The sequence below is a fragment of the Lutra lutra genome, chromosome 1 (assembly GCF_902655055.1).
Source record: "Lutra lutra chromosome 1, mLutLut1.2, whole genome shotgun sequence".
Lineage (NCBI taxonomy): Eukaryota > Metazoa > Chordata > Mammalia > Carnivora > Mustelidae > Lutra > Lutra lutra.
The window spans coordinates 149,028,821-149,046,745 of NC_062278.1; the positions used below are offsets into that span (position 1 = coordinate 149,028,821).

A 17,925-nucleotide genomic window follows, 5' to 3' on the forward strand; every position below is an offset into this window, starting at 1 on the left:
GAGATGAAAGCAAGGTATTGAGAAATGTCAATAATATGATTTTGCTTTTTAAGAAATTATCAAAAAGAATGCAGAAGTAATTCTTATCCCTGTATCCATATATAGATAGATAAATAGATAGATATCTCTATATCTATCTATTTATCTCCATATATATCCCCCCCCACAGAGTAAAGAATGGAAGGGTACACAATAAATTCTTAGTGTTTACCTGGGGAAGGGACATATAGAATACAATGGGGTAGTTAACAACTCTTTTCTTATATTTCTTTGCAAAGTTGCAGAGATGCTGGTTACTTGTGTAATTTTTTTTAAAGGTTTATTTATTTATTTATTTGACAGACAGAGATCACAAGTAGGCAGAGAGGCAGGCAGAGAGAGAGAGGAGGAAGCAGGTTCCCTGCTGAGCAGAGAGCCCGATGGTGGGACTCGATCCCAGGACCCTGAGATCATGACCTGGGCCAAAGGCAGAGGCTTAACCCACTGAGTCACCCAGGTCCCCCCCTGTAATTTTTGAAAGGAACTAAAAAAGAAAAATGTAAAGCACAAATGTAATAGTTGAATACAATCCCTGTCAATACAAGGAAAGCTTGGGAACCATATTTTTTCAGCTTCTCAGCCACAAACACATACAGGCAATCTGTAAACTCCAAAGCAATACCACTTCCTGAGGAAGCCTATGTAATCCTGGACACCAGGAGGCTATGGAAAAGCCTTTGCACCTCCAGAAATCCTGGGACTGGTTCTCGAAGATTCTAATTGTGCAGCTCATCAACTTTGTGACTCATAGGCAAATTCCTTAGCTTCCCTGAGCCTGCCTCAGTTTCCTCTTGTATGCAATAGAAATGTGGGACTAGGTGAGTCAAATCCTTCCCCAACAGATGATGGCTGTGGGAAACTTACACAAAGTCTCAATTTAGGCTATTTCTGTCAAATTGGCTAATGCTGCTCCCAAGAGAAAGGCATCCTAAAACAGAGCTGTATCATTTCAGTTAAAACTATGCTTTTTGCTACTTATGGGGACCCAGGCTTTGTGTCAGGGCCATTGTCCTACTGAAGCCACTCTCAGAGCACAGATGTAGCACTTGAGGTGAGTTGAGAGTAGAGGTGATTCGGGTGAAGGGTTGCTATTATAACTACAATAAAAGACTTACACGGGAACCCCCGACTATGCTCCATGCCAACCCATGTTCATAAGTCTCCCACATAAAAACGTTCAACGTGCCAATAAATGTGAGCAATGCTGGGCATGCCAGTTCGATTATTTTGTCTACAATTAGTAGAGTACTTGGCTTAATTCATAAGGATTTTTTTTTAAGATTTTATTTATTTATTTGACAGAGAGAGAGATCACAAGTAAGCATAGAGGCAGCACAGAGAGGTGGGGGGGGAAGCAGGCTCCCCTCTGAGCAAAGAGCCCAATGCGGGGTCCATCCCAGGACCCTGAGACCATGACCCTGGGACCATTGGGCCCAAGACAGAGGCCCAACCCACTGAGCCACCCAGGCACCCCACATAAGGATGTTTATTGAACTGGTTGGATGGTTCAATGCTGTCATCAAGAAACCAGGCATTTTCTACCATTTCAGCCTGCCTTGCTCAGAGTGTTAATGACTTGCCTCATGTTCTCAAGATGGGTGCCATACTCCAAGCATCAGAGCCTTCAACGCGTGTTTCAAAAAGGGGGGCTGGAGCAAAAGCCTTTCCTCTCCCTTTCTCTCTACTGAGGTAAGAGTATTTTCCCCAGAAGCCTTCAAAGAATTCTTCCTCAATCTTCTGGACTGAGGCTGAGTCATATACTTACCCCTAAACTCATTACAGGCAATGGAGATTGGCTTAGACCACTGTTCCCAGCTATACTATTGCTACCTAAATAAAATCAAGGTCTCTCACTAAGAAAAAGGGGGAGAATAGCTGTTGGGTGAATAATAAACGTGTCTGCATGTTAAAAATGTTAAAAACAAAGTTAAAAAGGTTTCTCTATTACAGGCCCCCTCAGGAAAGCTGTAGCTCTGAGAGAGAAATAACATAGTAGTTAGCACTTTCCAAACATATTTGAGCATGGAAACATTTTTTGGAAGAACATTCATTAAGATCTTCTGGAAGTCTATTATCCCACAGAGAGCAGTTCGGAGATGGTAGCTGAGAAGTGCTTTTTCAATAAGGTACCTTCCTCTCTTCTTAAATAAAAGTTTAAGTGCAAGGAGTTTGGGGGAGGGAATCCAAATGAGGTTTGAGTCACTTCTGCCCACATTCATAGGAATGATTTGTTCCTCACAATTTTTCTTTTCAATACTGAAAACAGACTAAAGATAAAATACATTTCCAAAAAACCAAAAAAACCTCTTCTTATCTGATACAAACCAGAAAAGATGTACATTTGAGTTTGGAGATATAATGCAGGAACCAGGAACCACTTCTACCAAAAGGCATCCAGGTAAATGGGTTCAAAAACAACAATAGCTTTTAAAAACTTTGCTTCCTGCCAAGCTTAGCAAAAGAGAGAAGGGAGGGCGAAAAATTACACATTAGCAAGAATTTTCACCAATCCTACCGGGTACAAAAACTCATCGTATGAAGATTCTGGCTTGATTTTAAAGCAGATATTAATGCTAATCTTGTTCCCAAACACTTCCCTTTCCTTTGCTTACAAATAGGCTTCCAACCCGAAGACTCTCAATTCTCTGATTTGCTCGGTGATTAGGTCTGTTTTGCCTTTAATTTGTCCTTTTGTAGGATATTCTTTCCTTTCTGGAAGCAGCCTTTCCAGCTCCTTCCTCAGCTACTCGGAGTCTCCCTGGAACACTCTGGACCAACCTTCTCTCCCAGTCTCACCTCCTCATTTGAAATTTCTTTCTGATGCACGGAGCCTCCAGAACTCCTGAGAGGTTTCTCCATCTGCTTTCCGCATGCTCTGCATATATTAGAACATATTGCACGACGCGTGTGATTCATCACAGACACCTACATGCTACGTTCTCCTGCAATTGTGGTTTTTGAAAATTACCTATATAAAGATAAAATGAAAACACTGGCCCTTCCGTAGCCCTCTAGACTCCCCTCTTCCGTCACCTAGAGAAATACACAAGCACGGAAGTGCCATTGGGTAACTGTTCACCTTTTCCATACTGAAAACAATAAATCCCTCAGTATTCATGCAAGTCGGTGAAATGAATGCCATCTGAGAGATTACAGAGATTGTGTGTCAAGGGACTAGATAAATGATACACTAGAGATCTAACCAAGTAGCCGAATGGGAACTCTTGAGCTGTTTGTTGTTGTTGAAAAGATTTACACACATGACTTTTCTCGGCTTGCTTGAAAAATTACCTCTTACTGAATAACCATTTAACCTGAGGGCCATAGCAGAGGCCTACAAGGTGCCCCCGGCAACAGGTAGCCCTGGGCATTGGGAAACATTTTCAACTTTCCTAAGCAGATACCAGGGGTACACGGTCACCTGCCTGGTGCCCGAGGTGGTTTTAAACCCCAGCTGTCTGTGTTTCAGTTATGCTTCATAATTGCCTGCTGTTTTTTCAGTTCCCGATGTCACTGGTTTTCAAACAACCCAAGGAGAAAGCAAGCTTTTAGTCATTAATATTTCTTGAGATAAGAGTTCTCTCGGCAATTGGAATGATGAGGGTCAAATGGTAATTAGTAAAGGCTTTAGAGCTCTTCCAGGCACTAATTTTCCCCTTCTTTTCTAGATTTCTGACAACTTATTAAATAGGAATCTTTGTCCTTTAAAATCTGCTTTGCATTCCCAAGGGAAAAGAGCAAGATCTCTGATCAGGGGGATGGCAAACCATCATTCCATCAAACTCCAGTCCTTCGGTCTTAAGGTCAATATACAAATTTCAAAACTAAGCTCCATTTAGACACAGAAACATGGAAATACTCTTTCTATGCAGTCAGAGCAATTTTTCCTGCAAGGTCATGTGGGAAAGAGCTGCCCAGCCTGTCCAGTATTTGAGAGATCTGACAGAGGGTCCTAGGGATGGGTGTCTTGGCTATACAGGCTGCTGGTAATAGGTGCGCAGCTCAAATAGTAACACAACTCTCATGTGTGGCTTTACTTTGTTATTCTTATCTGCTGAAGGAAATTATACTCTTTGGAAACAAAACAATGTTAATTCTGAGATTATAGACATTATGCCATCTGGACACGAATGAGAATCATTTTTCAAGTCAGTGGCCTACAGTCAGTTCCCAGTGGAGCTTGAACTCTCAAGAGTCAGTGGTTTGAACTGATTACACCGGCTCACTTAATCATGGTGTTCCAGAGCTACTATGGACTGGCTAGTGAGAGCCCATTGTTAATATTTAGGAATTTCATAAATCAAACTGTTGATAGCTTGCAATTTTACACAGTGGGAATATTTACACCATGGGATTGACAGACGTAACAAACTGGGGCTTCTGTGTCTTCCTCCTGAGAGCCAGTTTTCCAGACACTGCCGTACATGGGTTCAAACAGAGTAGATCCCCGCGCTAAGAAAACATTTCTCTTTTTCTAAAGAGCAGAACCACAAACCAATTAGCCAATCTGAAAATAAATAAAATCATAAAATACTTATGTTGCCAACTTGATATAGTTCTTAATCCTAGAGAAACTGTCTCTAAGTTTATAATTTCATATTCTCTCCAAGTGGCATGTCTAAAAGGGCTCAGCCAAAAATAAAATAAAAATAGGGGCACCTGGGCAGCTCAGTTGTTTAAGCGTCTGACTCTAGATTTTGGCTCATCTCATTCTCTCAGGGTTGTGAGATTGAGCCCCACACCAGGCTCTGCACTGGGCATGAAGCCTGCTTAAAATTCTCTCTCTCTTTCCTTCTGCCCCACTCTTCCCATGCTCTGTCTTTCTGTTTCTCTCAGAAAGAAAGAAAGAAGAAGAAAAAAGGAAAAGAAAAGAATAAAAGAAAAGAAAAAGAAAAGGACTCAACATTTGCTTGGCATTGGGGGTAGGAGAATAGGATGACCTTGCCCACCCCAGGAAGAGAGGGCTGGGTAATAAAAACTGTGAAAAATTAAGGCAAAAAAAAAAAAAAAAAAAACAACTATGATGAGTAATAGCATGAAAGAGGAGGTATTATTTTTCCAAATATTTAGATATAGGTCACAGAGTCTGCAGTGATGCTCGCTGAAATGTTAATTCAATTCAATTCAACTTGACAAACATTACAAACAATAAGTGTTTGTTGAATTGAATTGAAGTGTTAACATTTATCCTCCTGTGATATTTCTCTGCAAAAATTAGAAAGCATCCTTAGACTATAAATTAAATTCTACCCTGAGATGAATGCTAACTTTATAACAAATATGATCATCAAATATTTATATCTAGCCTTCTTTCAAGACACCTGTCAATGAATTACTTAGCAGCTTAGATAAAATAATGCAGAGACTCTACCACACTTAAGTAGTATGAGAAAATACAAAAAAAGGAAACAGAGCTTTCTGAACGTTTATTTTAACTGAACAGAAACTATGAATAATTATGGTGGATAGTTTCATTTTTCTTACCATTGGGTAATTATATCCCTAATTCTGATGGAAGTACATTAACCTTACTTCTAATAAAGATATAGTCCTCACCTAGTTTCAGGATATTTTCCATAGGAGGAATTGACGTTGTCCAATGCCAAGGGATGGCATGTGACTGAGAGTGATCAGTGAGAGTAACACATTTCCCTGACAATAGTGACTGATGACAGATGGACATTTGGCTCATTCAGATATGAAAACTTTCTTTAGGATTGTTGAGAGAGGAGCACACTTTCATTTGGACCTTGAACCTGAACCTGAAATGACAGAAGCTAGAGATCTTACACTCCAGGTAGCCATGTTCCTCCATAGGAATAAACCAACATAAAAAAGAGCAACCCTGAAAGATGGAGAAAGATTGAGGCCTGGTGATATCGTTTAAGCCCCTAGATAAGTCATTCCAGAAGTCATCATTATACTAGCTTATAAGGAACATGGCATAATAAATTACATTTCTTTGTTCATAGTATCTTGAATTACTGTTTCTGTTGCTTGCCACCTAAAGAGTCCTAAATGATATGTATTTATAGATTTTTTAAACTACTTTTTAAACCACAATCACTAGAATTGCCAACTTCTCTAACAATCTTCTGAAAATACCAAAGCCTGTTCTTTACCTGTCCTTATATCCAAGCCATAATGAAAAAGAATAAAGGAAACCTCATTTGAAATGGACTCAGGAAGCCCTGAAGATGAAGTTTTCATGCCCCACCAACTCGACATCAATTGCAGACCTCAACAGGAAGAGGCATATCTTGGATTTTCCAACAGGAAGAAGCCTATTTAACTACCACAGCAAATGGGAAGATTTTCTCTTTGTCTAGCAAAAGGCTCAGCCAATGAGAAGCTATACTACCAGCCAATGAGAAGCCATCACTCTCTGTCTTATCCAATGGACTTATGCCTAAAGCAACCCCTCTGGATGTTCCCCTTTCCCCTTCATAAGTGAGCTCATCTCCCTTGTTCTCCAGACTTGCTTATAGTTTGCCGTAGTTTGCATGTCCCGAATTGCAATTCCTCTGCCATTCCCAAGTAAGCCCATTTTGCTCATAAAAAACTGGCTGTATCATTTTCAAGTTCAATACTGTGTAACTTTACAGTTCTTCCTGCTAAAAGGCAGATGGTATTCCCTGCCTCTTGACATGGAGGCTGGCCAGGTGATTTGCTTTGGCCATTGGATTGCCAATAGATATGATACAATCAGGCTTTCAAAGTCAGCTTGCATAATGGGGTTTGCCTTCTTGATCTTCTGTTATCTCCATCACAAAAACACATTCTGGATTCCTGTCAATCCGAAGAAGAGGAAAAGCATGTGGGGAGTAGATGGCCCACCCCTACAGCCACCATAGTTTGGGATAAAGACCCTCCGGCCCACTTGTAGATGTCTGAGAATAAATAATTGCTGTTTTAAGACACTGAGTTTTCAGACAGCTGTTGCATGGAGCACCCCTACAACTCCCAGTCTGGAAAAAGAAAACTGCCTTAAATCTCTGAGGAGGGACTTCAGGATTTTGCCAGTGAAATGTGCACAGGAAGTATGAAGGAGAGAGAATCCAAACCAGAGACCATAGTGGTCATGCCTACAGTGGTCAAGCAGGTAAGAAAAACCAAAACTCATAAAGCACATAGCACAGGCCAGGCACTGCTCTTAGTGTTTTTGCATATATCAATTCATTTAATCCTCATAGCAACTATTTGAACGACACACCATTTGATCTCCGTTTTACTGGGACGAAACTGGGATACAGAGAGGTTTAGAAACTTGCCCAAATCACCTCACTTGTAATTGGTAGAGCTAGGTTTTGAGTCCATGTTGGCTGCAAATAATAGGAGGAAGTACAGGGAGTGTGATTCTCTAGATGCCATCACACGTTCAGTGGTTTGTCACCATGTGGGATTGAGAGCATTCTGATCCTTCCAGAGAAGCCAAAAATCCAGATTTTGACAAATCTCCCTATTTTTAAGTATTTTACATCTTTAAATGTTTGACTTTTTTTTTTTTTAAACACAGATAAGATTAAACCTATGTAGTTCAGGCTCAACAAATCACATTTCAAACTAAATCTGTTGGCGGCCTGCCCATGTGCACCCACTGATCCACACTTAGCGAAAGAGACTTGTTTGGTTGGCAAGTGTCCACCACCTGTGTCTTAAGGGCTTCTGTAATGTCTCAGAAAGTGGCTTCAAAAGCTTTGTCTCTAATGTTACAATGAGACAAGTACCCATAACATTTCCATATTGCCTTTACCTTCGAGTCTTTAACCTAGCCCTGCGTTCTCACACACCTGTTTTTCAGGTCTTTGAAGTCACATAATTTGGACTTGGTGCTCCCTCTGCCTGCACCATTCTTCTCCACTTTGTTTCCTGGGTCTTAGCTAAATTTCAGTTCCTCCAGGGCTTCTGCCAATGCCCCTCAAGAACACTAGGGAACGGGTGCCTGGGTGGCTCAGTCGTTCAGCGTCTGCCTTCAGCTGAGGTCATGATCCCAGGGTCCTGGGATTGAGCCCTGCAACCGGCTCCCTGCCCAGCCAGAAGCCTGCTTCTCCCTCTCCCACTCCCTCTGCTTCTATTCCCTCTCTCGTTGTGTCTCTCTCTGTCAAACAAATAAATAAAAATCTTTAAAAAAAACCAAAACACTAGGGTACCCTCCTGAGTGCTCCTGGAGCACCATGTTCCCACACTTACAAAAACTGGTTCACTCATATTTTAACAGCTTTGCCACCTAAATGTGTCCTTACTGGGCTGGGATCCCAGGGGGTGGGTGTAGGACTGCTTGGTTCACAATTGCTAACCTGTAGTAGGTACTGAGAAAACGGTCATTAGGTGAAAGGAGAAATGACAAAAGAAAGAACATGTACAGACTTTGCAAATGTTATGTCCATCAAGTCTTTGTTACAGATGTACACACACACATACACACACAGGCAAGTACCTAGATAAAGCAAGTGCACGATTAACTCTCTCTTCAAGGCCTAATGTGCCCAGGGCCTTCCAAGTCATCCAGAACTTGAATGCATCTGGTCTCCTGCTGCATTGGATAGACTTGTCTCCTGTGTCGTAGCTGACATCATAGAATTTATCCTGCTGGAAGAGGTAAGATGCCTTGGCAGAGTAGCATTTCTTAAGAAGGTCCTTTTGAAAAGAGAGAGAGAGAGAAAGAAAGAGAGAGAGAAAGGCTGTAAAACTGTCCATTTTTAGAATACACTTGATTTTAAAAACACACACCCACAAACAAAACCTGTAGGATGTTCTACCACCTTGTGCCAAAGCACCTGCTCTCACTCTGACAGCCCTGCATGGGAAGCAATATGTGTATATTAACTTTAAGACACATGTTACCTATTTTGTTTGGGGGAAAAAAAACAACCTCCAAGTTGAGAATGTCAAGTGCATCTTCACAATCTTATTGATGAGTACTTGGAAGCTTGGAGGTGACCATGTCATCACCTGTACAATATCAAAGTGGATCAATTTCTCAAGATGAAAAAAAATCTGTCTATAACCCTTTCAAGGCTCCATACTGGGAAAAAAATACCTAACATATTTTACATACTTTATATAATTTCGTAGATGAAAGACTAGGCACTTGTAGGCCCTTCTTTTAAGTCATATTCATATTAACAAGGCCAGAAGTGATAATAACTCAAGGATAAAAATCCTGAAGAAAGAGCTGTGAAAGAGTTCAGTGAAAGCCAGCAAGTTATGACCACCACAAACATCACCCACAAATCCAAAGGGTTTTTTGGGTTGGTTTGGCATGGGTTTTATTTGCAATCAAATTTAATTCGCATTTACTGAGTGGTTACTTCTCTCTAAGCAGTAAGTGACAATTTACCCTGTTTATTACCATTCTAAATTCTTCACCTTGACCTCAAATTTTGCATTCAGGGTCATCTAGTATTTACATATTCCCAGATTTCCCATCTCAAGATATGCTTTACCTTCAACTTTCTTCCTGCCCATCCCATTGTACTTTGCAGTCCCCACAATGGTGTGAGCATCCTCATTGTTACAGAATACCTAGTAAAATCCTCTGCTTCCCCAACAGAACCAAACTACTCAAAGTCCTTTAACCACCATATCAGGCCCCATGTGTATCTTTTGCTCAGACCATTTGCTTGACCTTACCTCTATTTTAGTATAATATTTGACACATTCAAAAAATACATGCAGCATAATTACAAGTTCTGAAGTTTACTAATACCAAACAAGGTCTTTCCTCGTTATCTAGGTCTGCCTTCTTTTGGGTCCCATCTCGAGTTATGTTTTTCCCTTCAGCTTCTTTCCTGCCCTTCCCATTGGACTCACGTCTTCCTATTATATTTGGCTGCATTTGCTGGCTTTGCTCTGTGCTTTCCCTACTCAGTATGCAGTCTGCATGTATTTTCTCTTTGTGTAGTCAAGCAAGTTCTTGAGGGCAGGAATCATTTCATATTTATGTCCATGTCCATAGAGCTTAACACTGTACTGGGCATTCAGGACCCTCCCTAAGCAATTATGGGTGATGATGCCACTCCCCATAATCCACATGTCCTCACATTCCCCTGACACGTAGTATGAACAGAAGAAACTCAGATATGTGAACTTCTCATTTGGAGCATCTTCTAAATCTTAACAATACAAAAGGATCAGTACTATACAGGAAGCCACAGAGAAACTCCCCAATGGTCACAGAGGTCCTAGAAAGTGATCTCTTCTGAACAGAGAAGGTATTCATTTGACTAATCAACTCAGTACCTTCCAAACGAAACCATGCATTTGCTGTCTTAATAGTAACATTGTTATAGATGGATACCAATCTGGATATAATGTGTGCCATTACCAGAAGGCATGATTTTATGTTATGTAAAAAATTATAGACCGAGGCGCCTGGGTGGCTCAGTGGGTTAGGCCTCGGCCGTCAGCTCGGGTCATGATCTCAGGGTCCTGGGATCGAGCCCCACATTGGGCTCTCTGCTCGGCGGGGGGCGTGCTTCCCTCTCTCTCTGCCTGCCTCTCTGCCTACTTGTGATCTCTCTCTCTCTCCCCGTCAAATAAATAAATAAATAAAATCTTTAAAAAAAATTATAGACCAACTATAATCAAGAACTCCAAAACTCCATTCATCCAGGTTCGAAAATAAATAGTATAAAGATAATAACCAAAGGAATACTGGAAGTCTTCAGTCTTGTTCTGATGGATATTGTTGGTAGACACAGGGGAAGAATAGATTGCTCTCATCTGAACATTAAGGTATAAAGAGCCCCTTTCTCTTTAATCTCTACTTTCATTCTATCAGTAATCCTCGGCTCTGATCGCTGCTGCCACCACTGCATCTCCCTACCCTCAAAGGTCAGACAATTTGGTTATTGTTTCCATAGCAACTGCAGCCTGACCATATATTATAACATTAAAACGCCACTGCATACATTTTAAGGACAAAGCACACACACCATCTTTTACTTGCATCATGACTATAAATTTCTTTTCATCAACCATGAAAGACTCAAAAAAAGTCCCCCACGCAGATGAACTTTGGACATTTCTTGAGCAAGTTTCAGTACTTCACGCTAGTGATTGAAAGGGAAAGGAAGCCCATCCATTATCAGGAGACAAATTGCATCATCATAGGCAAATGGAGAAGAGAAGAGCCAAAAAAGCATACAGCAGAATGAGTGATTGTCCTCCAGTCATGACACCATTAATTTCATTACACTGAAAAATCCTCCTGCCTTGGGAAGGCTTCATAAAGAACAACTGGAGGCATGGGATTTACTTTATCGAAAATAAATGAAAACTTTCACCAGAAAGTTCCTGCTTTGCATTTTAGTTTGTATCCTTGTATTAAAATGGATGAGATGTCTTTAGTTTTAAGATACACTTCTACTAAGAGAAGATGTTCGGCTTTCCAGAGAAGAGAACATTTTGGAATAAGTAGAGTGAAAGTTAATGTTTTTGAAAATAATTAGTCATTATTGTACCATCAAAGAGAAGCACTGTGTTTATCTTGCTCATCTTTATAATCTTAATGCTAGCAGGACAATAAATACTGGGTATATGATTTCCAAAGACATAGATGCAATGAGAATACAAATTGCCTTATACTGTGATATCATCTCAGTTTTCAGGAATTAGTAGTTATTGTACTAGCACTCACACAGTGGCAAATAAAGGAAAAGCAATCAAAGTAGCTTAAGTAGAAAGGGGAAGATTTTATAGGCTCATATATTTAAAACTTCAACATGGCAAGCTTCAGTTAATTACCCAAGATCAGGTAGCTTTTAGGTGGTGGGGCTGGGTTTCAAACCAAGGCTGCTGGGATGAAGGGCATGAACTCTGTATCCATGACATTTCGCTCTTTCTACAGCAGACCCTTAAATACGTGTCATTAAGAATCCTCAGAGAGGCAGGTGAGACGGAAGACGGCCCATCAAGAGCACATTGAACTGGAGATCAAAACAACTACAGTCCTGTTGCCGACCCTTAATCTGTTCCCATAAATATGACTTCTGTCCTCTTAGTGGTGGCATCTTGTCTACAGCATTTTGATATTTTTCTGAATATCAAATGAAACATGGTGATACTTAAGGGCATAACTTCAAATATAGAATGAGCCAGTAGGTTGCATATTTTTCTTGTTGAGATGAGTCAAGCCATTTTTATTTCCAGAGGCTACATCAGATTCTGCTTTCTCTTTCCTAGGAGTCAGCGATTACATGGGGCTCCTTTAAGTCCTCACTCCTTGCAATCCTGTTTTTTAGCTTAGCCAAAGAAATAGCTTACCCCAAATTATTCCCATATGGCTCTTTCCATATTCTGTCCCATATCATCATTACTTACATGTAAGACAATTGTCTAAATGCCTTAGGAAATTGGTATATTAATCATCTTTGTACTAGTTCATTACAAAATTATGTAATGAGGACCTTTTATATGACAAGCACTATGAGAAACCTGGGTATACAACCCAACCCCATAGAGGCACTAAGCATCTTGGCTAACATTTGTTGATTGGATGCACAAAACTGAATTTAGGTTATCAGTAGCAGAAGGGCTTGGTTGTAATCTAAAATGTAATAGAGAATTTTTAAAATGATCCTACCTTCTGATCTTGGCTTGATTGATTGACTGATAAAACACTTGGGAGGCTCTGTATAGGCCAAAAGCTGGGCTTGGCACAGGGGATATAATGCTTAGTGAGAAAATCACTCTCCCTAAGAAGTTTAAAATGTACATAAGGATAGAAAAACAGGCAGTTACAGAATGGTGCTAGACTAGGGCTAAGAACAAAGTCTACAGAGCACAAAGGAGGGTCAACTTTCATTGACTCAGAGATGTTAGATAGAGCTCTTCGGGAGAAGAAATATGTCCCAGAGGGCTGAAAGATAGGGAGCATCGAGGTAGAAGAGAAGATGGAATGAATTCAGTATGACTGTAGCTTGTTAACTGGCAGGAGATGAGCTAGGAAGCCTGGAAAGGTAAAGAGTGGGCAGGTCACCGCGGTCTTAAGTGCCATAATAAGAATGACTGGTCAGAGAATTTTCACAGGTTCTTACATATACTTCAACTTCAACTTCATTATTGCTCTGGCAGAAAAGAGTGAGAATCAGGAGATGTGGTCTCTACTTTTGATTCAGTCCCCCGGTGTCAGAGCTCAAAGCAAGTCACTTAACATCTTGGGCTTCATTTTCTCATCAACGTAATGGAGATAGTGAGAAGTGTTCTACCCACCTTCACAAAGACCGTGAAAATCTAATGAACTAATGTCACTCGGGAACACCTCTCAGTCTTTGGCCAAAATCCTGCTCATCACTCCCTTCCTCCTACAAATTCTCATACCCCCGACCCCCAGCTGTCACCACCCATTCTTTCTTCACTTTCCTTCTCTCCCCAAGCAAGCTGAAGAACAAGATGTCAACTCCAGACACCCTCACTGCTTATGCAGTGAGCATATTATACCTCTCATCCACCTCCCCTTTTTAATGATATGCATCTGCCAGTAGCTACAGAAAACCAAGTTGAGAGGCACCTGGCTGGCTCAATCCGTTAAGCGTTTGCCTTCAGGTCAGGTAGTGATCCCAGGGTACAGGGATCGAGCCCCATGTCCAGCTCCTTGCTTAGCGAAGAACCTGCTTCTCCCTGTCCTTCTGCCTCCAGCTCTCCCTGCTTGGGCCCTCTCTTCTCGCTCTCTCTCTGTCAAATAAATAAATAAAATAATAGTATCATTCAAGCCTTCAAGTACAGGGGAACCCCAGTTTCTTGTTATATGGGGTGTTTGAAATCTGTGGAAACCGGACCATTCAGTTGTCTAAATAGCATTTGATCTACAAAGTAGGAAAGTGAGAATATAACCCTTCATCTTCACTTCTTTCAGGGCAATGTCCATCCATGATTTCTGACTTTCTCTGTTTTTTTCTTCAGTCCCACGTGTGTTCCTGTTCTGACTTTCAAAGGAGTAGAACACTTTACAAATCTTTATGGGAAGAATGAGATCTGGTCATCAAAATCACTTGCGACACGAAAAATCTTTGCATTTGCCTTCACTGGAGTCCTCACTCTGTCTCTCTGTGTATGTTCCACCTGATTCCCTTAGTCTCATGCAGTTACTGACTGACAGCAGAGTGTGGGTTTCATACAGTCAACTCTGCTATAGGATCTGCTCATAGACTGGCCTTCAACTTTAATCAGGGAGGCCTCAACTTTCTGGGCTTCTGTGGACAGTATTTCCGCCTTTTGCCCTGGTCACATCATCTATATCCAAAACATGTACTGTTTCTTTTGCAGATTCTTTGGATGGACATCTTTTATTTCTCTCATGGTATGCCTTTGACCCCTCTTATTTGGACTGATTTATTTAATTCATTTTCCTTTCTGTTGTATGAGGCTTTTTCATGGCTGTCAGAGCAGAAAATTGTTAAAAAACAATCTGGTGTTGTATCCTGCTCGAGAGAAAGCTTATTATTTTTAATGAAGGGCCATAGTTCTCCCCCACAAACTCCCCACCAGATCAGAGTTCTTACTTGCCTTTTCCTTGCCATCTGAAGGCTAGTTCAGACACGTCGTGGTTCACTGGCCCTCTCAGTATCTCCAGAAGGTTCACATCCAGTCTTAAAGGCTTCTGTTGGCAGCTCTGAATTATTTTTTGATCAATTGATTTAGCCCTCCTTTTATCTCATTTTTGAGACATTAGTATCATCCCTAGATCAACCCCTGCCTAGATCTTCAATTAATTCTCCAATTCTCACTCCCCTCCGTCATTGTGTGTTTTCTGGAAGATATTTGGTGTGGAAGTTTGCTCATATTTAAGATGTCTGTGCTTGAATTCCGGAAAGAATTCATGAACAACACTGCCCTCCTCTCTTCTGCCCTGTGGTGAAACACTTGAGCGTATTGTCATGCAGACAACAAGGTTGGGAGGAGCAGTCCCTTCTCCCAGGGGTGGGGCCAGTGAAGCCAGAAACTCCCCAGTCTTCTTGATAAGGTTTCTACATTTCCATCATGTGAATGGTTAAAACCACTCATTATCCTGAAATATCTGGGCACTTAGTGTTGTTAATACCAAAGCTCCATTTCCCCTTCGAGAAAGCCTCCTGGAAGATTCCAGAAAATTTTGTTGAAGTGCTATGCCTACCGTCCTGATGGGGATCTTTAGAGAACTGATAGAATAATTTAGTGCCAGACTGGAGATCCTCGATTTACTAATGAAGTGTAACTCTCCCGTAAATACCCCTAACTAAGGGTCAGGATGAGCTGATTTTAAAATGAGGAGACTGAGCTAGAAGATTTTTTTTTAAGAAATGCAACTTAATAATTTTAAGCAGCAAGGGTGACTACAGGAGAGCTGAAAGTTGGGCTCAGTGTCTTGGAGAATCTGTAAGTGCTTCTATAAATAGGTAAAAAAACATTTGATAGTGCAGAGATCGCTTGGCCATACCTCTGGGTGTCCTACAAGCATTTAAAAATAGTGCAATTGGGCTTCTCTCTTAGGACAGAGGAAGATTTTCTGATCTTCCCTAGGCAGCTATCAACACACTTTCTCCGTTAAAGATAATCCAAAGCAGTGTTTTTCAAACATTGATGATGGTCCACAGTAAGAAATTATTTTTTAAATAGTGACACTATCCACCTTATACATGAAACTGAAACAGGAATTTCATGGAATAGTACCCATCATTACTACATGAACGGCATACTGGTATCTGCTATTCTATGCTGACTATTCATTAAAAAGGAAAATAAAAAGCTGGGGAGACTTAAAATCTACTGTATAACTCAAAAGCTATTAGTATAGCAGTTCTCAATCCTAGCTAACATTAGAATTCTGTGAGGAGTTTTTTGGGGTTTTCTTTTGTGTTTCGTTTTTGTTTTTGTTTTTAACATCAGTGCAGGCTCTTGACTCCAGACCCCAAAATCAGAACTTTTGGTGTGGGTAAGAGCAACGGTTATTTTTTTTAAGCTTCTCAGGTGATCCTAATATGCAACTAGGATTAAAAAACATTGTTCTGATGGCTCTTGATCTCATGTTGAAAATTCTTGATCTAGGGGCACCTGGGTGGCTCAGTGGGTTAATCCTCTGCTTTCGGCTCAGGTCATGATCCCAGGGTTCCGGGATAGAGCCCCACATCAGGCTCCCTGCTCAGCAGGGAACCTGCTTCCCCCTCTCTCTCTCTGCCTGCCTCTCTGTCTGCTTGTGACCTCTCTCTCTCTCTGTGTGTCAAATAAATTAAAAAAAAAAAGAAAATTCTTGATCTAGAAATTTCAGTCCACATTACACTTGTATTGAGTTCAGAGAACTCTGTGAAGTGTTTTTACAAGGGGAAAGAAACCAGGGTGATTATCTGACTACGTTGGGAGCTATTTGTGCTCATTATCGAAGTTTTATTTTGAATACAAGTGAAGAATCACTTTATTCTATGCACTTAAATAAAGAAAATATAGGTTGATATGAATAATGCTGGACTCTTAATCAAAGTGGGGGAGGGGAAAAGCTCTAAGATATGAAGCATATGTCCACAGACTATAGCTTGCATGTGTTGCGCAAAACCATACCCCCACAACCTTAATCTATTCCACTTTTTGATTTGCCATGCTTTTGTGATATAGAACGAAGCCCTATTGGTTTGGAGAAGTTTAATCATATCAATGTGACTATGTAAATTTGGCTCACTTAGCTCTGGTAGGAGGAACGGTGGTCCTTGATCTTCTTCCATTACTTCAAACTATGAGTTTCTGTGATTCTTTCTGATACGTATTTACTTAAGAGCCTGCTTTGTTGCAAGAGAGATTTAAGGCAGCTTACAAAAACACAATATGGTAGGATAAGGAGAGAAAAGGAAGAAGGCAAGAAAAGAGAGATGAGTGAGGTGGCGAAAGGAAAGGAGGAGAGATGAGGTCAACACCAAGGGAAAGGTCATGGGGAAACTCAGTGCAACAGGAGTGATATGTGTGCGCAGAAGTTGTGCTGGATGGAGGGGGAAGGGCATAGACTATTTGCCAATTTCTTGGCATACCTGGTAATGTGCGCACAGCAAAAGCATCCAGTAGTCACTGGCTGCGTCTGAGTTCTGAGTATTTACTATGACTGTCAAATGCTTCACTTTGCTCCATCATTTCACATTTTCATTCATCTGTAAATTGAGGATAATGAGGCTGCATGGAAGCCCACCTCCTGGGGATAAGTATTTGTGCCATAATGTTGAAGTGAAATGTCTGGGAAAAAGTATTTAACACAAGCCTTATTTCATCAGTCTAGAGGGCTTGCTTGCACTTCTCCAAAACAGGTGGGCAGGTACCTATAGAGATGGTGTCTTTCATCTTGGACAAAATAGATGCAAAGCAAGAGTGTTTCCCTGGACTGAGGCTAGAAAAGTGATTCCACACCAGGAGCACGGTATTTAACAAAATCAGTGATGTTGTAAACGAGGGCCCGGTTCCTTCTCAAATGGAATTTTACACGTTCAGCAGCAAGGCCACTGGCCTACATTTCTTGGAGTGGGAGCATCCTCGAGAGGTCTGGCCTCTGAGGCCTGGAGTATAGGTAAGAGATTGATTTTATACAGGGGAAAATGCTGTGCAGCAAGGCAATTTCCAAAACACAAGTTCCCTGCTCTTCATTGCATAAATCCCATTAAAGTGTTGTTGGAAATCATTGATAATTGTAATGACCATGGGCAATCCTACTTAAAACTGGCCTTAAATAATAGTTTGAAATGAATCAGGAAGTACTTGGTAAAACCTGCGAATAGGACCCAAGGTGTAGTGGACAAAGCATTTTTTTCCCCAAAGACTCGTGATAAAATACAGAAATGTGCGAAAATGACAAAGAATTTTTCCATTACACAAATGATCATTTGTCCAGACAGAAGAATCTGTACCTTCATATGCAGCTCACTCCTCAATTTG

The 17,925-nt window shown here is 40.9% G+C and overlaps 1 protein-coding gene across 3 annotated transcripts in view; it reads right to left on the reverse strand.

Annotated features, from left to right (window-relative positions):
- Positions 1–17,925, reverse strand: part of GADL1 (glutamate decarboxylase like 1) — a 182,390-nt gene that overhangs the window by 67,613 nt on the left and 96,852 nt on the right. For 2 of the 3 annotated variants that reach the window (XR_007128906.1, XR_007128908.1), the window contains exon 12: positions 8,477–8,676. Coding sequence is in view for 1 of the 3 variants with exons in the window: in XM_047738962.1 (XP_047594918.1) it covers positions 8,463–8,676 (214 nt within the window). In the remaining 2 variants the exon portion in view is untranslated. Of the gene's footprint in view, positions 1–8,462; positions 8,677–17,925 lie in introns of all 3 variants that reach the window. The other variant, XM_047738962.1, reaches the window with a different exon arrangement.